Raw genomic sequence first — 19124 nt, 5'->3', positions numbered from 1 at the left:
TGTCTCAGGGGAAGGGCCAGAGAGGCAAAGGCAACTTGCATGTCCTCTCACATTCAGTGAAAGAGGGGCAGGAGGGGAGGAAAGCAGCTGCCACAAACACATTTGAGGCAACTGCAGACTCCTAAAGTCTGAAGCCAAGCCTGAGCTTGTCTCCCTCAGGGCACTGCAATTCTAGATCCCCTGCATGCAGCAAAATGACTGTTCCTGAAACACTGTTGGGAACGCAATCTGCTGTGTGCTGCAGGCAGAGAACAAAGCTACCAAGGTCCAGTGCCTGGCCATGGTCTTGTCCTGCTCCCAGCCTCTCCTGGTCATCTGATGATGTGTTTCCAGCATGGACGATTCAGCACCTATAGCAATGAGGTTTAGACCCAGCCCGGTGAGGGACTTTCAATGCACAGACCCAGACTGTTCATCTTTTGAGGGCTTGGAGGGGCTCTGGACAGGGAAAGTGAGGAATCCTCAGGAGGCCACAGCTTACACTAGGACTGCTTGAGCTACATGTGTCAGAGCATCTAAGCCCTTTCCGATCAACATCTAGGATTTCTTATGAACCAGGCCATTAGTGGGATTTCTTTCACACTGCATTACCCCTCTTCCTCCCTGGCTTTGATCGAAAAGGTCTTGCTGATGGAAATGGCGTCAAAGCCACAGCATCCCTGTATGAAGTTTTGATCTCAGTGAATCACAGTTATCTTTTTAAAAAGAAAAAGAAAGCTTTCAAAACCAGTTTGATGAAATCACTTTTACATGAAATGTGTCCATGTCAGATGTTGCAACTTGGCAGCATGGTAGACAGAGATGGGGACCTCTGGAGTGAGGCTCACCATACCTGTGTCAGGCACCTCCTTTAGGATGGGACGAATCACCACCTGGGGACACACGTTTTTGGACTCCATTTCACCATCCACAGGCAGAGGTACAGTCCCATGTCCCTGCCCTCTGCAGGAGGATGAGAAGATGGAGGGAGGGGGCAGAGGATAAATACACTTCACATGTTACCATGACAAGGAGGGGCATAATCATCTCCTTGGCTAGCTTGGAGCCTGGTGGTGCTTACAGGTGGACGTGAAAACCTGGAAAAAGCATTTCTCTTTTGATACTGTTCCTGCTTGTTGCAAGGACAAGCGTGGAGCTGGCAGCAAAGGATAAGTGTGGATCTGTGGAGGCAAATGCTGTCAGAGAAGCAAGCATGAACACAATGTCCTTCCACCACTGCTTGAAGGCCTGTGGTTTTACTGCATCTTCAATATCTGCATTATCAAGGGTCTGCATGGGGACAATGCGTAGGGGACACTATGTGCTGAGTTGTGCAGCTCTGCACTCTGTGATGGGGAGTCCATTCTTCCCAGGACAGTCTGGACTTCATCATCCATCCAGAGCCATTTTGGCTCCTCATTGTTGACTTTGTTTATTTGATTTCACTCCTGGCATCAAGGACATGAGCAGAAAATTGACTGACTTGCACAGCAAGAAAGGAAGAGAGAGAAAGTATCATGAGATGGAGAACACTCAACAAGGTCCTGAGCCCTGCTGGGTAAATCCCATTTAACTCAGTGACGTCTGAGTGTAAAATAAGTCTAGGAATATCTGGAAGACTTGTGCCAACCCCAGCAAAGCACAAAGCAGAAGCAAAACTTCCTTCCTGTGAAGTCCTCAAACCCTCCCTACCTCACCAATACCAGAGCTCACCCTTTGCCTCTTCCAGCCTCCTACAGGTGTTCCTGCTGTCCCCTGCATCCCCTTCTTCAATAATTTGTCATTCAAATGGCCTTCTAATGCCTGTAAACACAGAAATTGGCATCTGGACAGCAGGAAATCTAGGAAATTAGCACAAGGGACTCTTCTGGGCTTGTGGCCAATATATAGTCCTAGGAGCCACTGAAAGCACAGCAGAGTCAAGCTCTAGAAAGCAGGGAGAGTGTCACTGGGTTGGCATAAAGTGACTCCTAGTCCATTCAGAATAAGTGACAGTAATGCGCTAGTCTGGTTTGTGTTAACCACAGGGAGCATCAAAGCCAAACTCCCTGTGATACTGATTTGGGCATGGACAAAATAGGTCTCAGCTCTGTTCTGGGCCCATTTAGTTGCCGTGGGGAAATGCCACAACATGCAGCTGTTCTCTTTTTTCTTTTTTTTTTTTTTCAGGTTCACCCTGTTTTTTGCCACCTCATCTGGTTTCCTCATGCCCATAGAGCTGTGGGCACTGGTCCAAGCATTTTGACCACAAGACTCACTAACTACTGTGCAAGGGAGACACGCAGTGTGCCCTGAGACTATGACCAAAACGGGAGCTTCCGCAGCAGCCCGTCACAGCATCCAGCAATTCTCCCTCTGGGTTTTCTATGGGCTTTGGAGCGGTGCTGACCCCGTGGCCAAGCCAGGCTGAGCTGCTCTCTGCTACTGTGCTTCAGCTTCAGGTGTAGGTTTGAATACCCCAAGAGTTTGAATGATGCTTTTGGATGAGTAGGGGAGCACAGGGCCTGCTCTGGGCATGCAGGACCTCGGAAAATCCTTCAGGACTGGCATGAATGGGACAAATCCTAGCAAGTACGGCAGAAAGCAGCTGGTAATGTACTGATCACTCACCTGTGCATGTGGATAAGTATGCACACAAACTGGAAATGCATGCAGGCATCAGGATTGTCAAGGCTGTCTAGCTTACCAAGGCACTTAGGAATCCCAGCACAGCGCACTGACTTCTCGTTTAATCCTTTGGGCAGGACAATGTATTTGCACTGAAACATGCCTGGCTCCTCCGCAGAGGCTGATGCTGGTCATGGAGCTGGGATGGCAGCAGTCAGATCTGCTGGGATCCCAGGGCCGTGCTGCGCAGCATCTCCTGCCCAGTGATACAGCTGGTACTGACAGATCAGTCCCCATCTCAGTGCCAAGAGTGAGCTGTTCACTAGTACAGGTCTATGCCACATCGTTTTGGCAACCCCAGTGATGGATTTGGAGGAGACAGATCACAAATGCAACAGTTTGGGCATTGCCCTGCCTGTCATTCACACAGGTGGAAACTGGCTGTGGCAGAGATAGAAGTACCTGTGAAGTACCCAGCAACACCCCATGAAGTTGTTGCAGGTGGGCCTCAGATACTGTCACGCTGGCTGCCCAGCTTGCGGCATCAGTCTCTATGGGATGTGAGCCATCCAAGCATCCTCCTCTACTTCTTCCCATGGTCGCTGTTCCCTCATGAACCATCAAGCCTAGAGCAAGGCTGCAGTAAGTCATGGCCCTGCTGATGTCCTTCACTCCTGGCTTGCGATGGTCCCTCCCTCCTCCATGTGTGGTTGTTCTGTGAAGCTGAGCACCAGTCCCAGTGCTGTGAACCCCAACAGTGGCTGGTGCAGCCTCAAGACCCTCAGCCTGACTTGCACACATAGTCCTCTAGTGCATGTTCCCAGGACCTTGGTACACCCGTGACACTGCTCTTGCTCTTCTCTGGCCCACACTACATGCCACCTGTATGTGACAGGCTGGTCTTGCATGCATAGCCTTCAATACCTCAACAGTCTTCCTGAAGAGAGGAGCACAGAAAAAAACTCTATAGTTTGATAAGGAAAAGCAACCTCCTGGCAAACGCTCTGCACAACCCTGCCATAACCTGGAGTCTGTGCAGAGCGCACGGGGGGGCAGGCTGCAGTACAAGGAGTACACAGCTAGATCTAGCAGGTGCTCTGTGGCCCACTGTGTGGTATGGGGGCACCCAGACATCAAAGGTGTTTTTTTCATAGCATCCCGAGGTCAAAGATGGGGGTCATACAGAAGATGAAGTCACTTGCACCGTGATTCCATGAAGCACTGGTGGCACAGCCAGGAATGGACACTAGCTCTCCAGCACAGCCAGCCTGAGCTGCAAGGCCAGGAGCTGCGTGTTTGGGGAGATATAGCCTATTTCATAAATCCAAGCCTGAGTGCTGCTCCAGAACTCTGGAACTACCTTCTGGTTCATTAATCACAGAGCTGAGTCTAGCTATCTGTGCATATCAGAAGAAAAATGGCCCTGCCCAACTTCTTAGGATTGCTCACTAACGTTCCTCTACCTGCAACCTGGAGTTCTCAGCTCCAAGGGGCTAGGCTAATACTTCCTGCTATTCTGAGCATCCTGAAATATGAATGATGTTGGGCGAATGCGTGGGACAGTTCGAAGGGAAACAGGAGCATTAGCAGAGCATGTTTCCTGCAAGGAAACCCTGTGTTGGCACCAGTTAAAGATTGCATAACCGTGCCGAGTATGTCTTATTTATTACTGTCGTGTTAAATGCTCAACCTGCCTTCAGATCATGGATTACCCAACACCCTTTTAATTTTTCAGCTTTTTAGCGTACTTCACCCTTTGCAGATGACAACCATTTAGGAAAAAGAAATCTTTATTTTATATTTTTTGTATACTTGTACACAAGTAAAATAAAATGCATATCTATATATACTGCAATCTCGTGAAGGAAAAGGTAGCATTCTTTAACAAATGCTGCCCGTAAACATGGTGTGATGGAATGAATACGGAAAAACTGCAATATTCATAAACATAGGATTAAAACAGCATCAAATTCATTACCTCTGCAAATGGGAACCTGCAATATTGTTCAGTGTGATGTCAAGTTACAAACAGATTTTAGACATTCTTTTCGGAGCATTTCTTACACTTTTTTTTTTCCTGTAAATAAACCATATTTCTTTACCATCTGCTGTAGCAAAAGCTGCTTTGTGGGCAAGTGCAGTTCCGAAGACCAAAGGTATAATTCACAGGATTCAGGACAAATAAATTATGTACATCTTGGTGTTTGTCTTTTTTGTTGTTTTTTGTTTTTTTTTTTTATAAAGGCATCCAGTTAACTTTTGTGTAACAAAGCTTTCTCAGGGTGGATGGTAGTTTTGCTTTTGTTTGCAACATTTATGGAGGTCAGCAAAAGTCTAGTATTAAAGTGTCATCAACCCAGGAAAAGAGTTAATTTTAGCAGAATAACAGTAAGCTCCACACCAAGGGGGGGATCAAAAGGCTTAGACTGAGCTGTAACGTGGAGCTGTTTCCTTGCTGGGTGAGGCGGCACTGGGCCTTTGATTTGTTCTTTTTAGAGCAGCCCTGCCTCTTTTTGGTTGGGATTGTGGAAGGTTCAATAGGCTCTAGAAATTCTGGTTTCAACTTGGTCAATGGAGGGTCTACAATGCTGGGGAAGGTCCCAAAGGGGGAATCATTTATCTGCTTGTTGCTGCCATTTTTTGAAGGGTCCGTCTCAACGTACTTGGTTTTGGACATGTTCTCCTTATCCTTGAGAGGGTTGTTGGAGGATGGCCGGCTGCTGTGGGAAGAAGGACCTGCCTTGCCTTTAGCTTCATAAATAAAAGATTTATCTATTTCTGGCTGGCAGCACTTTGGGGAGCCATCGTGGGAACCGAGAGGGGGGATCCCGGTTGGCAGTTTACCAGATCTGGTCTTAGTGCTAAAAACACTTGTTCGTATCTGGTTGAAGGAGTCGACACATCCTTCCAAGTCAGCGCTCTGCAGCCTTTTGAGGTCTCTCCCTGCCAAGCGGGGGGGAAGGTGGCACTCTAGCTCCGAAGACGATCCTTTAAACTGCTTAAACCAATTCCAGAGAGACCGAGCCTGGCAGTCACAGATCCACTGGTTGCCATTCAAGCGCAGGTACTGGAGGGATACCAGGGGAGCCATGGTTTCCCCTGTGAGCACGGTCAGGTTGTTGTTAAACAGATACAAGGTCATCACTTTCCCAAGGTCATGAAAAGACCGGCGGTGAACCAGGCTGACCCTGTTCTGGTGCAGAAGCAGCCGGTCGAGATTGATTAGCCCACGAAAGACATTCTCTGACAAGCTCTTGATTTTGTTACCATGCAAAAACAGGTAGGTGAGGTTTGCCAGATCTATGAAGGTGTCATCCAGCAGGTTCTGAAGATTATTATCCTGAAGGTAGAGATATTGCAAGGAGAACAACCCTCGAAAAAGCCCTGTGGAGAGCTCCAGGAGCCCACAGCGATCCAGGTGTAAGGTGTGGAGGTGAACAAGACCCCGGAAAGTGACAGGGTTGATAGATTTCAGGTTCGTGTTGTCACTGAGATCTAACTCTTCCAGTTTGTTGAGTCCATAGAAGGCCCCAGGCTCAATGAGGCTGATGTTGTTGGAGTGGATCCAAAGAATCGTCATGTTGCGGCAAGAGGTGAAGCTGGTGGACCTCACAAGGGTTATCTTGTTGTTGTGCAAGAAGATGCGCTGGCTCTGGATGGGTATCTCAGTGGGGATTGCTGTCAGTCCTTGCTGCTGACAACTTATTGTAATCTTCGGTTCACTGTAGCATACACACGCCCCGGGGCAAGACTCCACTTCTGACTGGATGTTCAAGCAAAGCACCAAAATCAGCAGTTTGCTTCCTAAAGGATAACAAAAATAGTATGCAAATTAGCCAGGGTTATGGGAGAGCGCTTTCCTTTGCAACTAATAGATGAGCCTGAAAATCACCCTTCTAAGTGCGTTGCCACTAACCACAAACAACATATGCCAGGGGAGCCGAACAATTAAAACACAGAATTAAAAATGCTCTACCACTCAACACAATAGCTAAAATCAATATACACTTGTAGTGACAAAGTCTGAGCACTTCCTCAGCCTTTCACACTTTGGTGGCGAAAGAGAGTGATCATTATGTATTTGCATCGTGGGTCCTGAAAGCACATCTAACACAAGTGATGTTCCAAAGAGCTTACCTCTGAGCAAAGGGGCCGTCCTCGGGGGGGCCATTTGTCTCTGCCCCAGGCACGTTTAGCACAGTTCAGCCTATGGGAAAGCATCTGCCCAGTTGTGGCTGATGCCTGCAGCCGCGGGGTTGTACTAGGTAGCTCTGCGTCCCCCTCCAGCAGTGCCACCAGCTCCTTGCTTTTCGGGATCATTGAACGACTCTCCAAAACAAGCAGGTGTCCCCAGATTGCACTCAAAATGTAAGATGGAGATGTGGCTTTTGTGACTTTCCATGAACAATTTCTGACTGATCTGGTCTTCCCGAAAGAAATAACTGTGAGGGATTCCAAGAATAACTTACAGGTCAGACCTGCCTGTACAGGTCCTGGGGCCAAGAGCATCCTTTCCTTCTCTCGGTCAAACCTTTACGCCACATATTCTTTCTTCCCTTCCTCTCTCCCCTTTTTCCTTTTGAACCTGTGCAGCCACCGAGGAAGAGGAGAAAACAGCATGTTTTTCCACAGAGGGTAGTACTGTTGTTGGAGGAAATCGTGTGCAATGTTTGATTCAGGGATTCCTCAAAGTTTGCAAGGCAGAAGTAGGTTTCGTGTGTCCCAAGTGTGCAGGCAGCCCACCGTGACTGAATCGCCCCTGAGAGGAACATCTTTTCATGGCGATGACCACTCGCTTCCCCAGGAGCTGGGCTGCACAAGAATCACAAGGAAGCATTTTGATTCACCAAATCCACCAGCCCCAGCTGGGCTGCTGGGAAAGGGCCTGGAGGACGGGCAGGGATGGGCAGAGGCTGTGCAGCCAGCTTCGTCTTCTGAAAGGGGACCTGGGAGGGAGGGTCAGTGCGAACCTCCAGCTGAGACACCCGCAGAGAGACCTGTTGTTTCCTGCCCACGGTGGGGAAGGCAGGGAGGAGAGGCAGTTTCAGCAGTGCTTTACCAGCAATTAGCAGCAAGTAATTAGATTGCTTCCTCTAAACCACATGAGCTAAAATGAATGGGCAGCAACTGTAGCAGCAGGAGGCTCCATTTGTGAAATACCACATGCGAGCAGGGACACGTGTGTCTCCTTCCCAGCTCACCACAGCACCTCTGGCAAAGAGACACGTTCCTCCCCATCGCTGGGGATCCTCAGCCCAGGGACAACAGCAGCTTTCCCTCTTCGCTGTTGTGGGAGGTTTTTTTCTTCACTGAAAGACTGAAAATGTTGTTCAGGCATGTTGATGCTTCATTACACCTTAAGGTAAAATAGCAGCGTTCAAGAAGTCAGGCAGAAAGAGACAACGATGCAGACTGGGGCAAACTGGGGAGACTCAAGAGAGCCCGGTCGCTTCCAGCCACGCGTGCACCGTGAAGCACACTGGCTTCTGCGGGCCAAATCCTGGACACAGCAGTTGCATCTCACAGAAAAGCCTGAAAGGCAATCATGGAGCTAAAGAAATCACATCATCTCTGCGTTGAAGTAGCAACTTCAAACCCCAGCAATAACGGAGTAAATAATACGGAAATCTCACCAAACTGTTTACTGAAGCAATAACAAAGGTATTGGAGAAGCCAAGGCGGGAAAGTCGCTTTTCTGCAATGACAGGCCGGGATCCCAGGCCTGAGTTTCACTTGAGTCAAAATAACTCACTATGTGCAGCTAATAAATCTGTGGTGATCCAACAGTCCAATATAGGTGGGAGACTCCTATATATCATAGTCCACATGGGAGAAAAAATAACAGCTCAGCACACAGAGATAATTTGAGCCTGATATTATTAGCATCCCTGGAAGGCAGTGTGTTGAGTGCAGTATTATGACACATTCTGGCTGGCTTGTCATGTTTTGACATATCATGTCCCATTGTATGGAGCAAAGTAACACAAGACAACTGAAATCCCCTGCTGGAGACGTGTCACACCAAGAGGAGCGTCCTGGGAAATTAAAACAATGCTGGCAACTCTCTGGCCAGCACGATTCCTCACCAGCTGATAATGAAAACCTGTAGCCAGAGAAATATGACTTTCTGGAGCCTCTTTCCTCAGTTTCGTGATTCAGATGATGGGGGCCAGGGTGGCACTGGAGCAATGGGATTCGCCTCGCTATGCAACACCACCCGCTCCAGCAAAACAGCGCTCGGACTGCAAACACCGCTGCAGGCTCCACGGCTCTTCCCAGCTGCTCCTCCCTGCCTTGGCAATATCGCAGGGGCTACAGCCTACTTGGGGAAAATCCAACCACAACCCAGATGCATCCCACATGCCTTATAACTATGTGACACGCTCACAGCGGAGTGAATGCAAAGAACCATTCCTATGGGAGCGGAATCACAATGACAATACTCCTGTTCCAGCTCCAGCCAGGGGAGGCAAGTGCATAATAAATATATGTATACACGGGGAGAGAAAGAGAGAACATGAAGCAGCCGGCAGAGAACAAGCCATGCATATGAATACCGCCCAGCCCTGTGCCACCCCCTCCTGACAGCCATGCTCCTGCACCCTCTGCATCACTTGATTGCTTGTGCCCTTGAGCATGCACCACCAGCCCTTTCCCATGGACAGGGCTGGGCAGCAAGGTCCTGTCCCAGCCTCTGGGTGTGTGCAGAGCTGGAGGCATGCTACAGCTTCTCCCCAGCACAGAGGAGCAGAAGGGAAGGGACAAATCCTGCTCCACTCTGAACCACGGCTTTTCTTCTCCCAGTGCCAATGCCTCTGAGGCTGCCGGCAGCTGTGAGTCAGTGGCACTGATAGCTGGCTGCCAGTGGAGCAGCATAGGGAAATTAATTACAAGCAGGGCTAGCCTGTGTGCTTTAATTAGCGACCTGGTGTTCTTGAGCTGCTCAGATTAGCTCCTTCCACCGGAGACAGTTACTGTCAATCATCTCCCAAAGCTTTTTTCCAGTTAGTTTCCCGCCGTGCAGCTCAACCATGTCCTGACTGATCCATGACAAAGCTCAGCACCCAGCAGTCGTCAGAGTCCCTGGCCAGTGCAGGGCCGGAAGCAAGTGCAGGAGCGGGTGCAGTCCACAGACAGCCTTGGGAAGTCAAGGTGATGCTGCAGACCCTTTCTTCCTGAGCCAGACTGGGGTGTGCAGTGGCAGAGACCGGAGGGACCATGCCTTGGCCTTCCCCTGCTCCTCCAAGGAGCTTCTCCATCACTGGTGTTCAACCAGTAACTGTGCCTTGTGCTCAGTGTGTCCCAGACCATAGTGCCCATCAAGTGCCATGAGCCATCCAGACCTTGCACCAGGACAGTTTCATCCATCCAGTTCCAGGCAAATATCACCTTGCTTTTGCTGACCAGGTGCCAAATGACTACTTTAGGACAGGGATGAGCACAAGGCAGGGTCCTGGGACAGGAAGGTTGCTAAGACCTGGCATCAAGCCATGATAACACAGCTGCACAGTTTTAGGATGGTTTGAAGCACAGCAGAGCTTGTTCCTGTCTGCCTGGAATATAGCCCCATATTTTCAGGTAATGTCTTACCAAGTCCTGCAAGATCAAGACAGGCCAACTGTGTCACTGTCCTGTGTCCCCGGGGCTGGAGCCCATCAGTTGAAAACAGGCACCTGTTTTGGGGCCCAACGTCATGACGCAAAGCACAGACCCAAGCCCCTTTATGCTGAGCCAAGCACCGCAGCATGGTGTGGAGCATCACCTCACTGAGCCCTGTGCTCTAGCATGGAGCTGGGGCCATAACACAGAGGAAGGAGCTGGAGCACTGATCTGAGGACTGTATTGCAGAGGTGGACAGAGGAACCAGGCACCCCAACACCCATCAGTCGGGCACCCTGGCACAAAACCAGGTGCTCCACCTTCTTCGGTTCTCCTCTCCACCTCCCCTTGTTCCTCCCCCTTTTTGATGACCTCTTCCTTTCCATCCTCCTCCCCTCCTTCACAACTACCATGTCTCAGGGCTTGTCCAGCTGAGGTGAAGGTAGCACCCAGGCAAACCAGTCCATCCCCAGAGAGGCTGGGACACATCCTGGCAGTGCCCAGAGCCTGTCCACTGTCGTGTACACCATCCTGCAGCTTGTTTCCCTTGGGACAAAGCAGAGGGGAAGGATGAAGACCTTCAGAGGGTGGCCAGGCAAAGATCACAGACACAGCTTAAAACTTGTCAGGAATAGTGTGAGTGTCATGGGCTTCTGCTCTTCTTTGGAGGCATCAAATATCCATGATGCTGAGGGGTCCCAGTGGGTGCTGCCCTGAGCAGAAAGGTCAAAGCCCTGGTTGAGTGCAGATGACAACAAGAATCCAGAGGACCTGGGCAGAAAGAGCCCAGCTACTCTGCAGAGGGGCTGGCACAGGCAAACACCATCGTTTGTGTTCCTGGAGGGCTGGGTTCAGCTCTGGCTGTGGGCTCCTTCCTTTTCCAGGAAAAACACACCCTGCCCTTAGGCTAGAGGTACAGGAGATATTCAGTGGTGTCACAGGGAGGAGGGAGGTCAGAAGGTCCACTGTGTGTCTGTTCCCAGAAATATTTGCCAAGCCCAGCTCCCAGTGGGGAACTAGAGCATCCTTCCCTCGACCCGCCAGATAAATCCATCCAGAGCTCTGCGTACGCAGTGTGCTCCCACCACCACTGCCAACTGATTGACGCCGGACCCTCCACCACCTGCTGGACTCTTCCACCTGCAGGACTCAACCCTAGTGCCCATCCCTGAGAAAAAGGGCCTTGGCGTGACATCCATTCCCTCATCTCTTAGATGAGGAGCCATTCCTACCCCTTCCAGAACATGATTAAAACTTACTGGATAGTTCCAGTGAAAAGCAAAAGATGAAAGAAAATCCAGTACCTGGAACCTTCAGTCCCTCTAAGATTTTGGCTTTGAATTTAGCATTTGTTCCTCCAGAGCTTTCTTAAAAGCCAGAAACCTCCTTCAGTCAAACTGCTGCACTTCCCCTTTGCCATCTCAGAAGTGTTATGACTCATGGAACTGGGAAGCAATTAAAGTGGGTCCATTATCTGTCTTTCCGCTAGTCCCCTGTGCGATTGCATTGTCAAACATGGCAATTAGAAAAAAAAGGCTCCGGGGGCCTCTAATAGATGCTTTGCAAACTTTTTAAGAGGCCAAAGCAAAATGCAATTTTCTGCAGTTTGCAGAGCCATGGCCTTTCTCTGCCACTCTGCACTTGTCTCTATTGATTTGGAGATATTATAATGCGGCTTTCCTACAGTGGAGGGTCAATAATCATTTGAATTCTCTCCTGGTTGGACATAAAGGGAGTACTTTACAATACAAAGCCTTTTGCTGATGCACACAGCATTTTGCCTTTGTTTATAGTACGGAGACACTATAGCTGCTTAATTCCCTGTTCTGAACTGATATTGTTTGAAATTCAGCACATGGCTTTGAAAGACACTCTGCAAAACAGCTTCAGTGTCTCCTGCTTTGTCCTGTGGCCAAAGGTGGGTCTGTGTGTGTGAGTGTGTGTGCGCCAAAAGGAAGGGGGCAACACTTTTATGCATTTCAAGTCAGGTGAATTGAGAGGTGAATGAGGAAGGAGAATTGGTTTGGACAAGTCTCACCCCAGGCTGGAGTTTCTTTCCCTTCTGCTGCCTCCTCCCTCTGCTGCAGAGGAAGGCTCGTTCATGACGGTGCATGGAGTGGCTTTAGGGTGAGAAGGAAGGAGACGAGTGATGCTCTGCCACCACACAAGCACCTGGGAGAAGCAACCAATGTTACAGCTCTGGGGAACTGAGGACCTGGAGCGGGTACGAACAGAGCAGGTCTCAGCACACAGGTGCCCACTGCCACGCAAGCATCCTCAGACAGCTGCCTGGCAGCCAGCTGCAGCAGAAAATTTTGGGGCTGCTACAGGTCCTGTAGCATATCTGCAGCTCCATGGGGACGTTGGGGTGTCAGGCACTCCTGTCAAGGCAAATAGTCAGTGTGGTCACTGGAGCGAGTGAGCTGACCGCAGCTCCGTGTCTGCTCCGGGGCGCTGAATTGCTCTCCAGGCTTGGCTGACTGGGTCAGCTACATCTCCACAGGCTGTCGCTGGAGGTCAGAGTCCCAGCTCACACCAAAACACCTACCTCTTGTCCCGGTGCCGAATCCCATCTGCCTAAAAATAGGCGGTTAATTCTCTTTTAGACACCCTTGAGGGTCTGAGACACCAACTAGAGTGTTGGCAGATTTGACACAGCTCCTCTAGGAGACCTCTGCTCTTCCAGCAGCTGGCAGCAGGCAGCAATGTTTAGGCACCTGAACCCACCCCTAACTTCTATAGGTACACTCTCTGATCTGACATGCTCTGGGACTGCATCCAGATCCATTAACCTTTGGGACTGTGGTGCTCTTCATTCCCTTTGGCAGTACAGCCTCAGTCCTGCTCTTTGGTATATCCAGCCTCTACCCTGAACAAGACAGGATTTCAGCAGAAAAAATATCATACGCGGTCAGAAATGAAAGGTCATTTCCGTAATGCATCCAGGCAGGGGATGGAGGCAATAGATGTGCCATCTCCTAACTTCTAGGTGTTAATCTTTTCCACCTAAATCATACTGCCTTAATGTAATTTTTGGACTTAATATTGCAGGGATATTTTTAAGGGAAGAAGGTAAAAGCGAGTTATATCATGTGCAATTCTTAGAATCCATCCTCACAAATCTCCAGAGGGGTTTGAATGCTGATTCTTCAGCATCACTTAGGGCTGAACTACACAACTCATTACGTGAGCTGAGTGCAGCACAAAGTTTAACCAGGGCAGCTCCATCCATTCACGGGCATGTGCCAAAGCAGCTGCCGGCCGGCAGTGCTCCCCATCCCTGCCAGGGGCTCTCCAGCACTCCCAGCATTTTGGCAGCAGCATCGGTTTAGCCTAAGAACATTTGGGCAGGGTTATACTTTTGGTGGTTTGCCAGCACTTCCCTCAGCAACATCAGGGAGACAAAGGAAAAGGTGATAGTTAACAGTTTATATGTCAGCCAATTTGAATACAAATTTGATGAGGAGCAAAAAAAAAAAAAAAAAAAAAGACTCATCTCTAGCCAGAGGGGTTTCCTCCTGCTGAATTTCAAAGGCTTGCTGCAAGCCATGGAGGTGTGAAAGAGCCTCAAAGAAAAGGTCACAAGAAACCTTTATAGGGGAAAAATATCAAGGGATTTTAATACAGAAGTCATTAGGTCCCTGTATAAAAATAACACTACTATCAATTATTATAGCCTCGTAATGCCCTGTGAGGCCAGGAAATGAGAAAGAGAAAAGCCATCATTATAATACAAGAACATGAGAAGAGCTGCACTGAGTCAGACAAGGGCCCATTTGGGCTGGTCCAACACAGTGGTCAGGAGCAGATGCATATGGAAAGGCAATACTAAATGGTGTGAGCATTGCCTTGGCATCTTCTCCAAGCTCCAGGCAAACAGTGGCCGAGGGCCTGCCTAAGGCAGAATTTCCCTGTCTCCTTCATAGACTATGAAAACTTCTTTCCACTCTCTCAGGTTTTCTCCAAGCCCTAGACCATTGTGTGAATGTTACTCCAGACATTTTTGCTGTACTTCTCTGCATCTTTTCCAGGTCCTCTTCACTGCTGGGGTGGGAGGACGATACCCGGGATGCAACTACAGCATGGACTTAGGCAGAGGTTTAGATGTCCTGCTCTGTCCCTTACAGCTCCTGCACTCTGCCTGCCATTGTTCAGCATCAAACTGAGCTTTTCAGAGAGCCCTCCACAAAGTCCCCAAGATCACTTTGCTGAGTGGCAATAGCTCATTTAGAGCCCATCATTGTGTTTGTTTAGGTAAGGGTCTGGGCTGTTTGCCAGTGTACATTACTTTGTATTTATAAATGCTGAATTGCATCTGCCATCTAGTCTGTGGTTATGAATTTTACTGTGAAACCCCTTGCTGCAACAAATCATATGCCCAAATATCCACTTTCCTTCAAGCAGAAATATTATCATAGTTCACTGTTGTGCCCAAATCTTAAAATGTAAGCTGGTTGTAGCAGTGACATCTTCCTGATCCAGCAGCCACGCTGCAGCAGTAGTTCACAGAAATAAGGACTTGGTAATCCCTACCTATCAACACAGGTTAAAGATGCTCCTTAAAATGGTTTACATAAAAAGAGGAATAAATTTTGGTCGCGTCTTTGATATGAGGTTATTCTCTTAGGCATTAAAAAGCTGGCCTAGTTATCACTGCTTCCTATGGATAGGCATAGGAAAATCCTATGAGTGCTCTTGCCAGCTCTGTGCTCTGCCACCTCACCTGGTGGGACTAAGTCTCTGCCAATTCTATCAGCAGAGGCAGAATTTTCAGCTGTTCTCATGTAAGATGTAATAAATCTGCGTGTTTTCCATCTGTCCTATTTCCAACTATCTATCCCATATCTGGAAAGCTTATGACCTTTTAAATGGAAAAGCTTATGACCTAAAAGTAAAAACATGGAGAACTGTAGAAAAGACCTCTTATGTGGGTTTATACCATTCAGTTCCAGGCCTGATACCATTCAACCCTGGTCCTTTCCATGCAGATAGTGTAGGTCCCAGATGCTGCTGGCCCATCCAAGCTCTCTCAGTATTCCCTTTTTCTTCCTCAGAGGCGAGCTGCTTTCCCCACTATATGCAGCAGTATGTCCCCTTTCAGGATATGATCATGTACGGTTGCTTAACACTGGAATAACCATGGCCATGTTGAGCTCTCTTAAAGACGTAACGCAAAGTCTTGGTTTTGCCTTGCTCCTGGCCCTCTCTAGTGTCCCCTCCACCAGTGTGACACTGCAAAGGTCCCTGCACCACAGCTTCCCCCAGGCCAATCTCAGCATCAGTCTCTGTACCCAGTAGAGCACGTGCTATTTGTAGGGATCCGGCTCTGAGCAGGTGCGTTTGACATGATACCGTGCCAGTTACCAAATACTACAGCAATAGCTGGAGGAGAGGCAAAAATCTCATGCAGATATCCAATGCAGGGGACTGTCTGTGACAAAGGCAGAAGTCCAACGCAAATATCTGATGTGGAAGTCAGATGAGAGGCAAGAGGTCTGGGTAGAAAATGTCCAGTGCTCAAAGGGAAGGTGAAAGCACGTGGCCTGGAACGAGTGTTTGGAGCACCTATGGCACCCCTGGGAAAAATGACCACGAAGGAGGGAAAAGGAAGAGGATGGGCAGGAAGGCTGTAGGCTTGCTGCAGGACAGCCAGGAGAACAAGGGTAGACAGACATCCATGGAAGCCTGCAGGTACAAGTTGAACTCTCCAAATCCACCCATCATTAATTCATCTTGGACGACCACTCTGAATAACTGTTATGATCCTAATCCAGCACGCAGAGCTGCAATGGTGCACTTACTGCAACACTGAGCTTGGCCAGACTGAGCACAGTGCACCAGAAGGGGAAGTGGGCTCCTGCCTCACAACCTGGAAGAAATGTCACATCTGCCTTTTTTCCAAGCCATGGCCATGTATTATCATAGCTGTCCCTGCCACACTGCCTTTTGCAAAGTGTCAGACGACTAAAATCCATACCCAGCCCAGTAACCCCTAGCAGATCCCAGGCTGCCTAAGAAAGCAGACTGAAAGAAGCTCTGACCGGTCCCCAGCACAGTGGGTGAGGGCATCATAAGTGGTCACGATTCCTCATTTCCATCTTAGCTGGATGGGACGCATCCAGCGCATTGCATGAACAGGATCATCTATGATATTGCCACCATTCAATCCTCACGCTGTGAAGAATGAAGTGAGAAAATATGCATTGTGAATCACAACTAGCGCCTACAGAACTTAGTATTATCTGTGCCATATTTGTAAAAAATCAGGGACAGACAGGTGTCCAAAGGAAGTAAGCTCTGGTTCCTGAGATGACTTAGATCTCGCGTGGAGCCCAAAGTATCTCAGGAATGCTTCAAAACATTATTACTAAGAAGCAGAGTTTCCTGCGTATCCAAACCTGGCACTGGTGAAAGCACTGTGTGCGAGTGACTCACAGAAAGGAGAGGTAAAGCTCCAGATGGCATTTACACCTGCTCTCCCCCAGCCATCTGGGACTGCACCCCACCTGGCAGCTGCGAATCCCACCCCCACATCTTCAGCACTGGAAGTGCCCCATTGCACTAGGCAGCATTTTTCTCGGTTTTCCTCTAAAATGACACTTATCTCAGCTTTTGCTTACAGACCCAGCATCTGCAGATAACATGGAGTGGAGGAATGAATTCTAGGAAAGAGCCTGGAAGGAAAAGTTGCTCCAAAAATTTCCCATGACCTCAGTTTGGTTGTCTGCATGGACGCAGACAACCCTTGCAGCTGAAGAAACAGCTTGGGAGCTAATGCCCCAGGCAACTCAAGTAGGACGGAGAGAGGGAGAGCATTTTAATTTCAACTTTAGACACCACCACTTTTTCAAAGAACAGCTAGAAATTAAAACATGAGAGCAGACACAGGTGACTGAAGACCATATTTCTCTACCCTGCTCACAACTTAATGCTCTCCTTTCTGAGCCTGGATGGCCAGAGCTCTCCACACCACCCCATGAGTTGTCACCTTGGATGGTGGAGTAGCAGAGCCATGCAATGAAATGTAATGTCTCTACCATGAAGCTGCCTTACAGCAAGCTCTGTGGTGCAGACACAGGTCATTTCTCGGCACTCCCCTGGACACCTGGCCCCTCCATCCACGCAGTGGGTCCGAAGCCCAGTCTAGCCACGCTCCCCCCTCTGCCTCCTTTCCCCTGTCTCTCTTGGCATCCCTCCCAGCTCCCTGGCACACATCCCTGCTACATTCACATGGCTCATTCTTTCATTCCCAAATAAAAGCTGGGACTGATTTTTAATAAGTGTATAAATTCAACTGCTGCTGTCTTTATCGGGTGTCGGCTTTGTCTCCTTTGCAGTTTCAGCATTAGACATGCTTGCCTGCCCTTCTGCAGCTCTCTCATCCACTCTCGCCAGATAAGAAACACAACACCCACAACTCTATAAACATATTTCTCTGAGATGTGCAGACTCTGTGAAGCCAAGCTAAATAAGAATACAATAGGACGCTAATGATACACCTTTCTGTTTGCGTGGAAACTGGGAAGCGAGCAGCGGGGAAAGGATCCCAGCCTGCAGCCGAGGCAAGGCTTGAACCTCACTGAAGGCAGCAGCCCCTGGTGCCTGGCTGAGCTGCCCACATCTCTTTTAACAGATATCCACCCTGAGTTCAGAGACCCCATAGTATAGCACCAGGAATTTGCGCCAGATTTCCACGCCGAAAGCCCTTGGTTCAACTTCCAGCCTTCAGGTCTCATTACAGCTACAGTAGATTACAGCACCTTCCTCCTTTTTAATCAAGGTGGATAAAAACTCCCTATTCAGACTTCGTCTTCCCCTCTTTATCCAGAGATCATGTTCATCCATTTCACCACTACAGGGCATTAAATGTTCATAATCACCTGTTATCCAATATGGCCCTTAAATCAATTTTAGAGTCGCTGCCCTCGAGCAGGCAGTCTCCCAGCCTGACGGAGTGGCCTACATTCTGCGCTCGGAGATGGATGACTGAGCATTTAGCTGTATTAAAATTCATGTTGTTTCACTGTTGCCAGTCTACCAAGCAATTGCAATTGCTCTGCATTACAGACTTGCCTTCATCATTATTTATCATGGCAAAATTTGAGTCAGCTGCAAACTTTACGGGCAACTAATTTATATATATTTTCCGGATCATTCATGAAAATAGTGACATACACCAGGGTGAAAGCTGAATCCTGCAAAGCTACTGTGCAAGCAGCTTGTTCTACAATGATCCTCCAACAACAATCGCATTTTGAGAGCTTTTAGCTGCCTGTTTCTTAATCCATTTAATAACTGTCCATTGATTCAATAGAGAGTATATTTTCGACCAAGTAAATCAAGTGCCTGACATAAGTCTAAATATATTATGAAAATCCAGATACATGAGCAGAGACTGGGGGGTTTTTTGTCCACATCTAATACACCAGGACATTAGTCCATGCCTGGGGCTTGTTGGCATTGTGGCAATATGATTAATAAATAATAGTGGCAGCAATATCTTTAAAAACAATATCAGAAAAAATTGATAACTCGACTGGGTTTAAGAATACTTTCTGGGAAATCTACCAGTTGAAATTAATGGTATTTCTATGCCTTTGATCTTTAGCTATGTTAACATTTCCTTTCTCCTGCAGCACTGAGATTGAACTGACCAGCCTCTCCTTACCTCCTGGGCTTTCCCACTTGCTGCTTTAAAACAGTGGTGGGCACTGGCCTTCCCTGCCTCTGGGACTCCCCTGGTTTTCTGATATTTATAAGGAATTAGAACTGGGACCTTGTCAGCTAATTTTGACAGCACTGCCATGCACAGTCCTTAGGATGAAGCTGTCACATCCATCCTCGGCTGGATTACTGTCACCCTCCATAAACCACTCCTGATGGATGGTGTCTCACCTCAGCTGGGCATCCTTCTCTGGAGATGCTACTTCACAGCCTCC

General features: G+C 48.6%; 1 protein-coding gene across 1 annotated transcript in view; it reads right to left on the bottom strand.

Annotated features, from left to right (window-relative positions):
* Positions 1-4960: 4960 nt before the first annotated feature.
* The window catches only part of RTN4R (reticulon 4 receptor), a 79606-nt gene continuing 65442 nt past the window's right edge, over positions 4961-19124 (bottom strand). The window contains exon 2 of the mRNA XM_072880369.1: positions 4961-6390. Coding sequence (XP_072736470.1) covers positions 4961-6390 — 1430 coding nt within the window. The remainder of the gene's footprint in view (positions 6391-19124) is intronic.

The sequence above is a fragment of the Ciconia boyciana genome, chromosome 15 (genome assembly GCF_034638445.1).
Source record: "Ciconia boyciana chromosome 15, ASM3463844v1, whole genome shotgun sequence".
Lineage (NCBI taxonomy): Eukaryota > Metazoa > Chordata > Aves > Ciconiiformes > Ciconiidae > Ciconia > Ciconia boyciana.
Note: the sequence above shows the minus strand (reverse complement) of the source record. Positions and strands in the feature narration are given on the sequence as shown.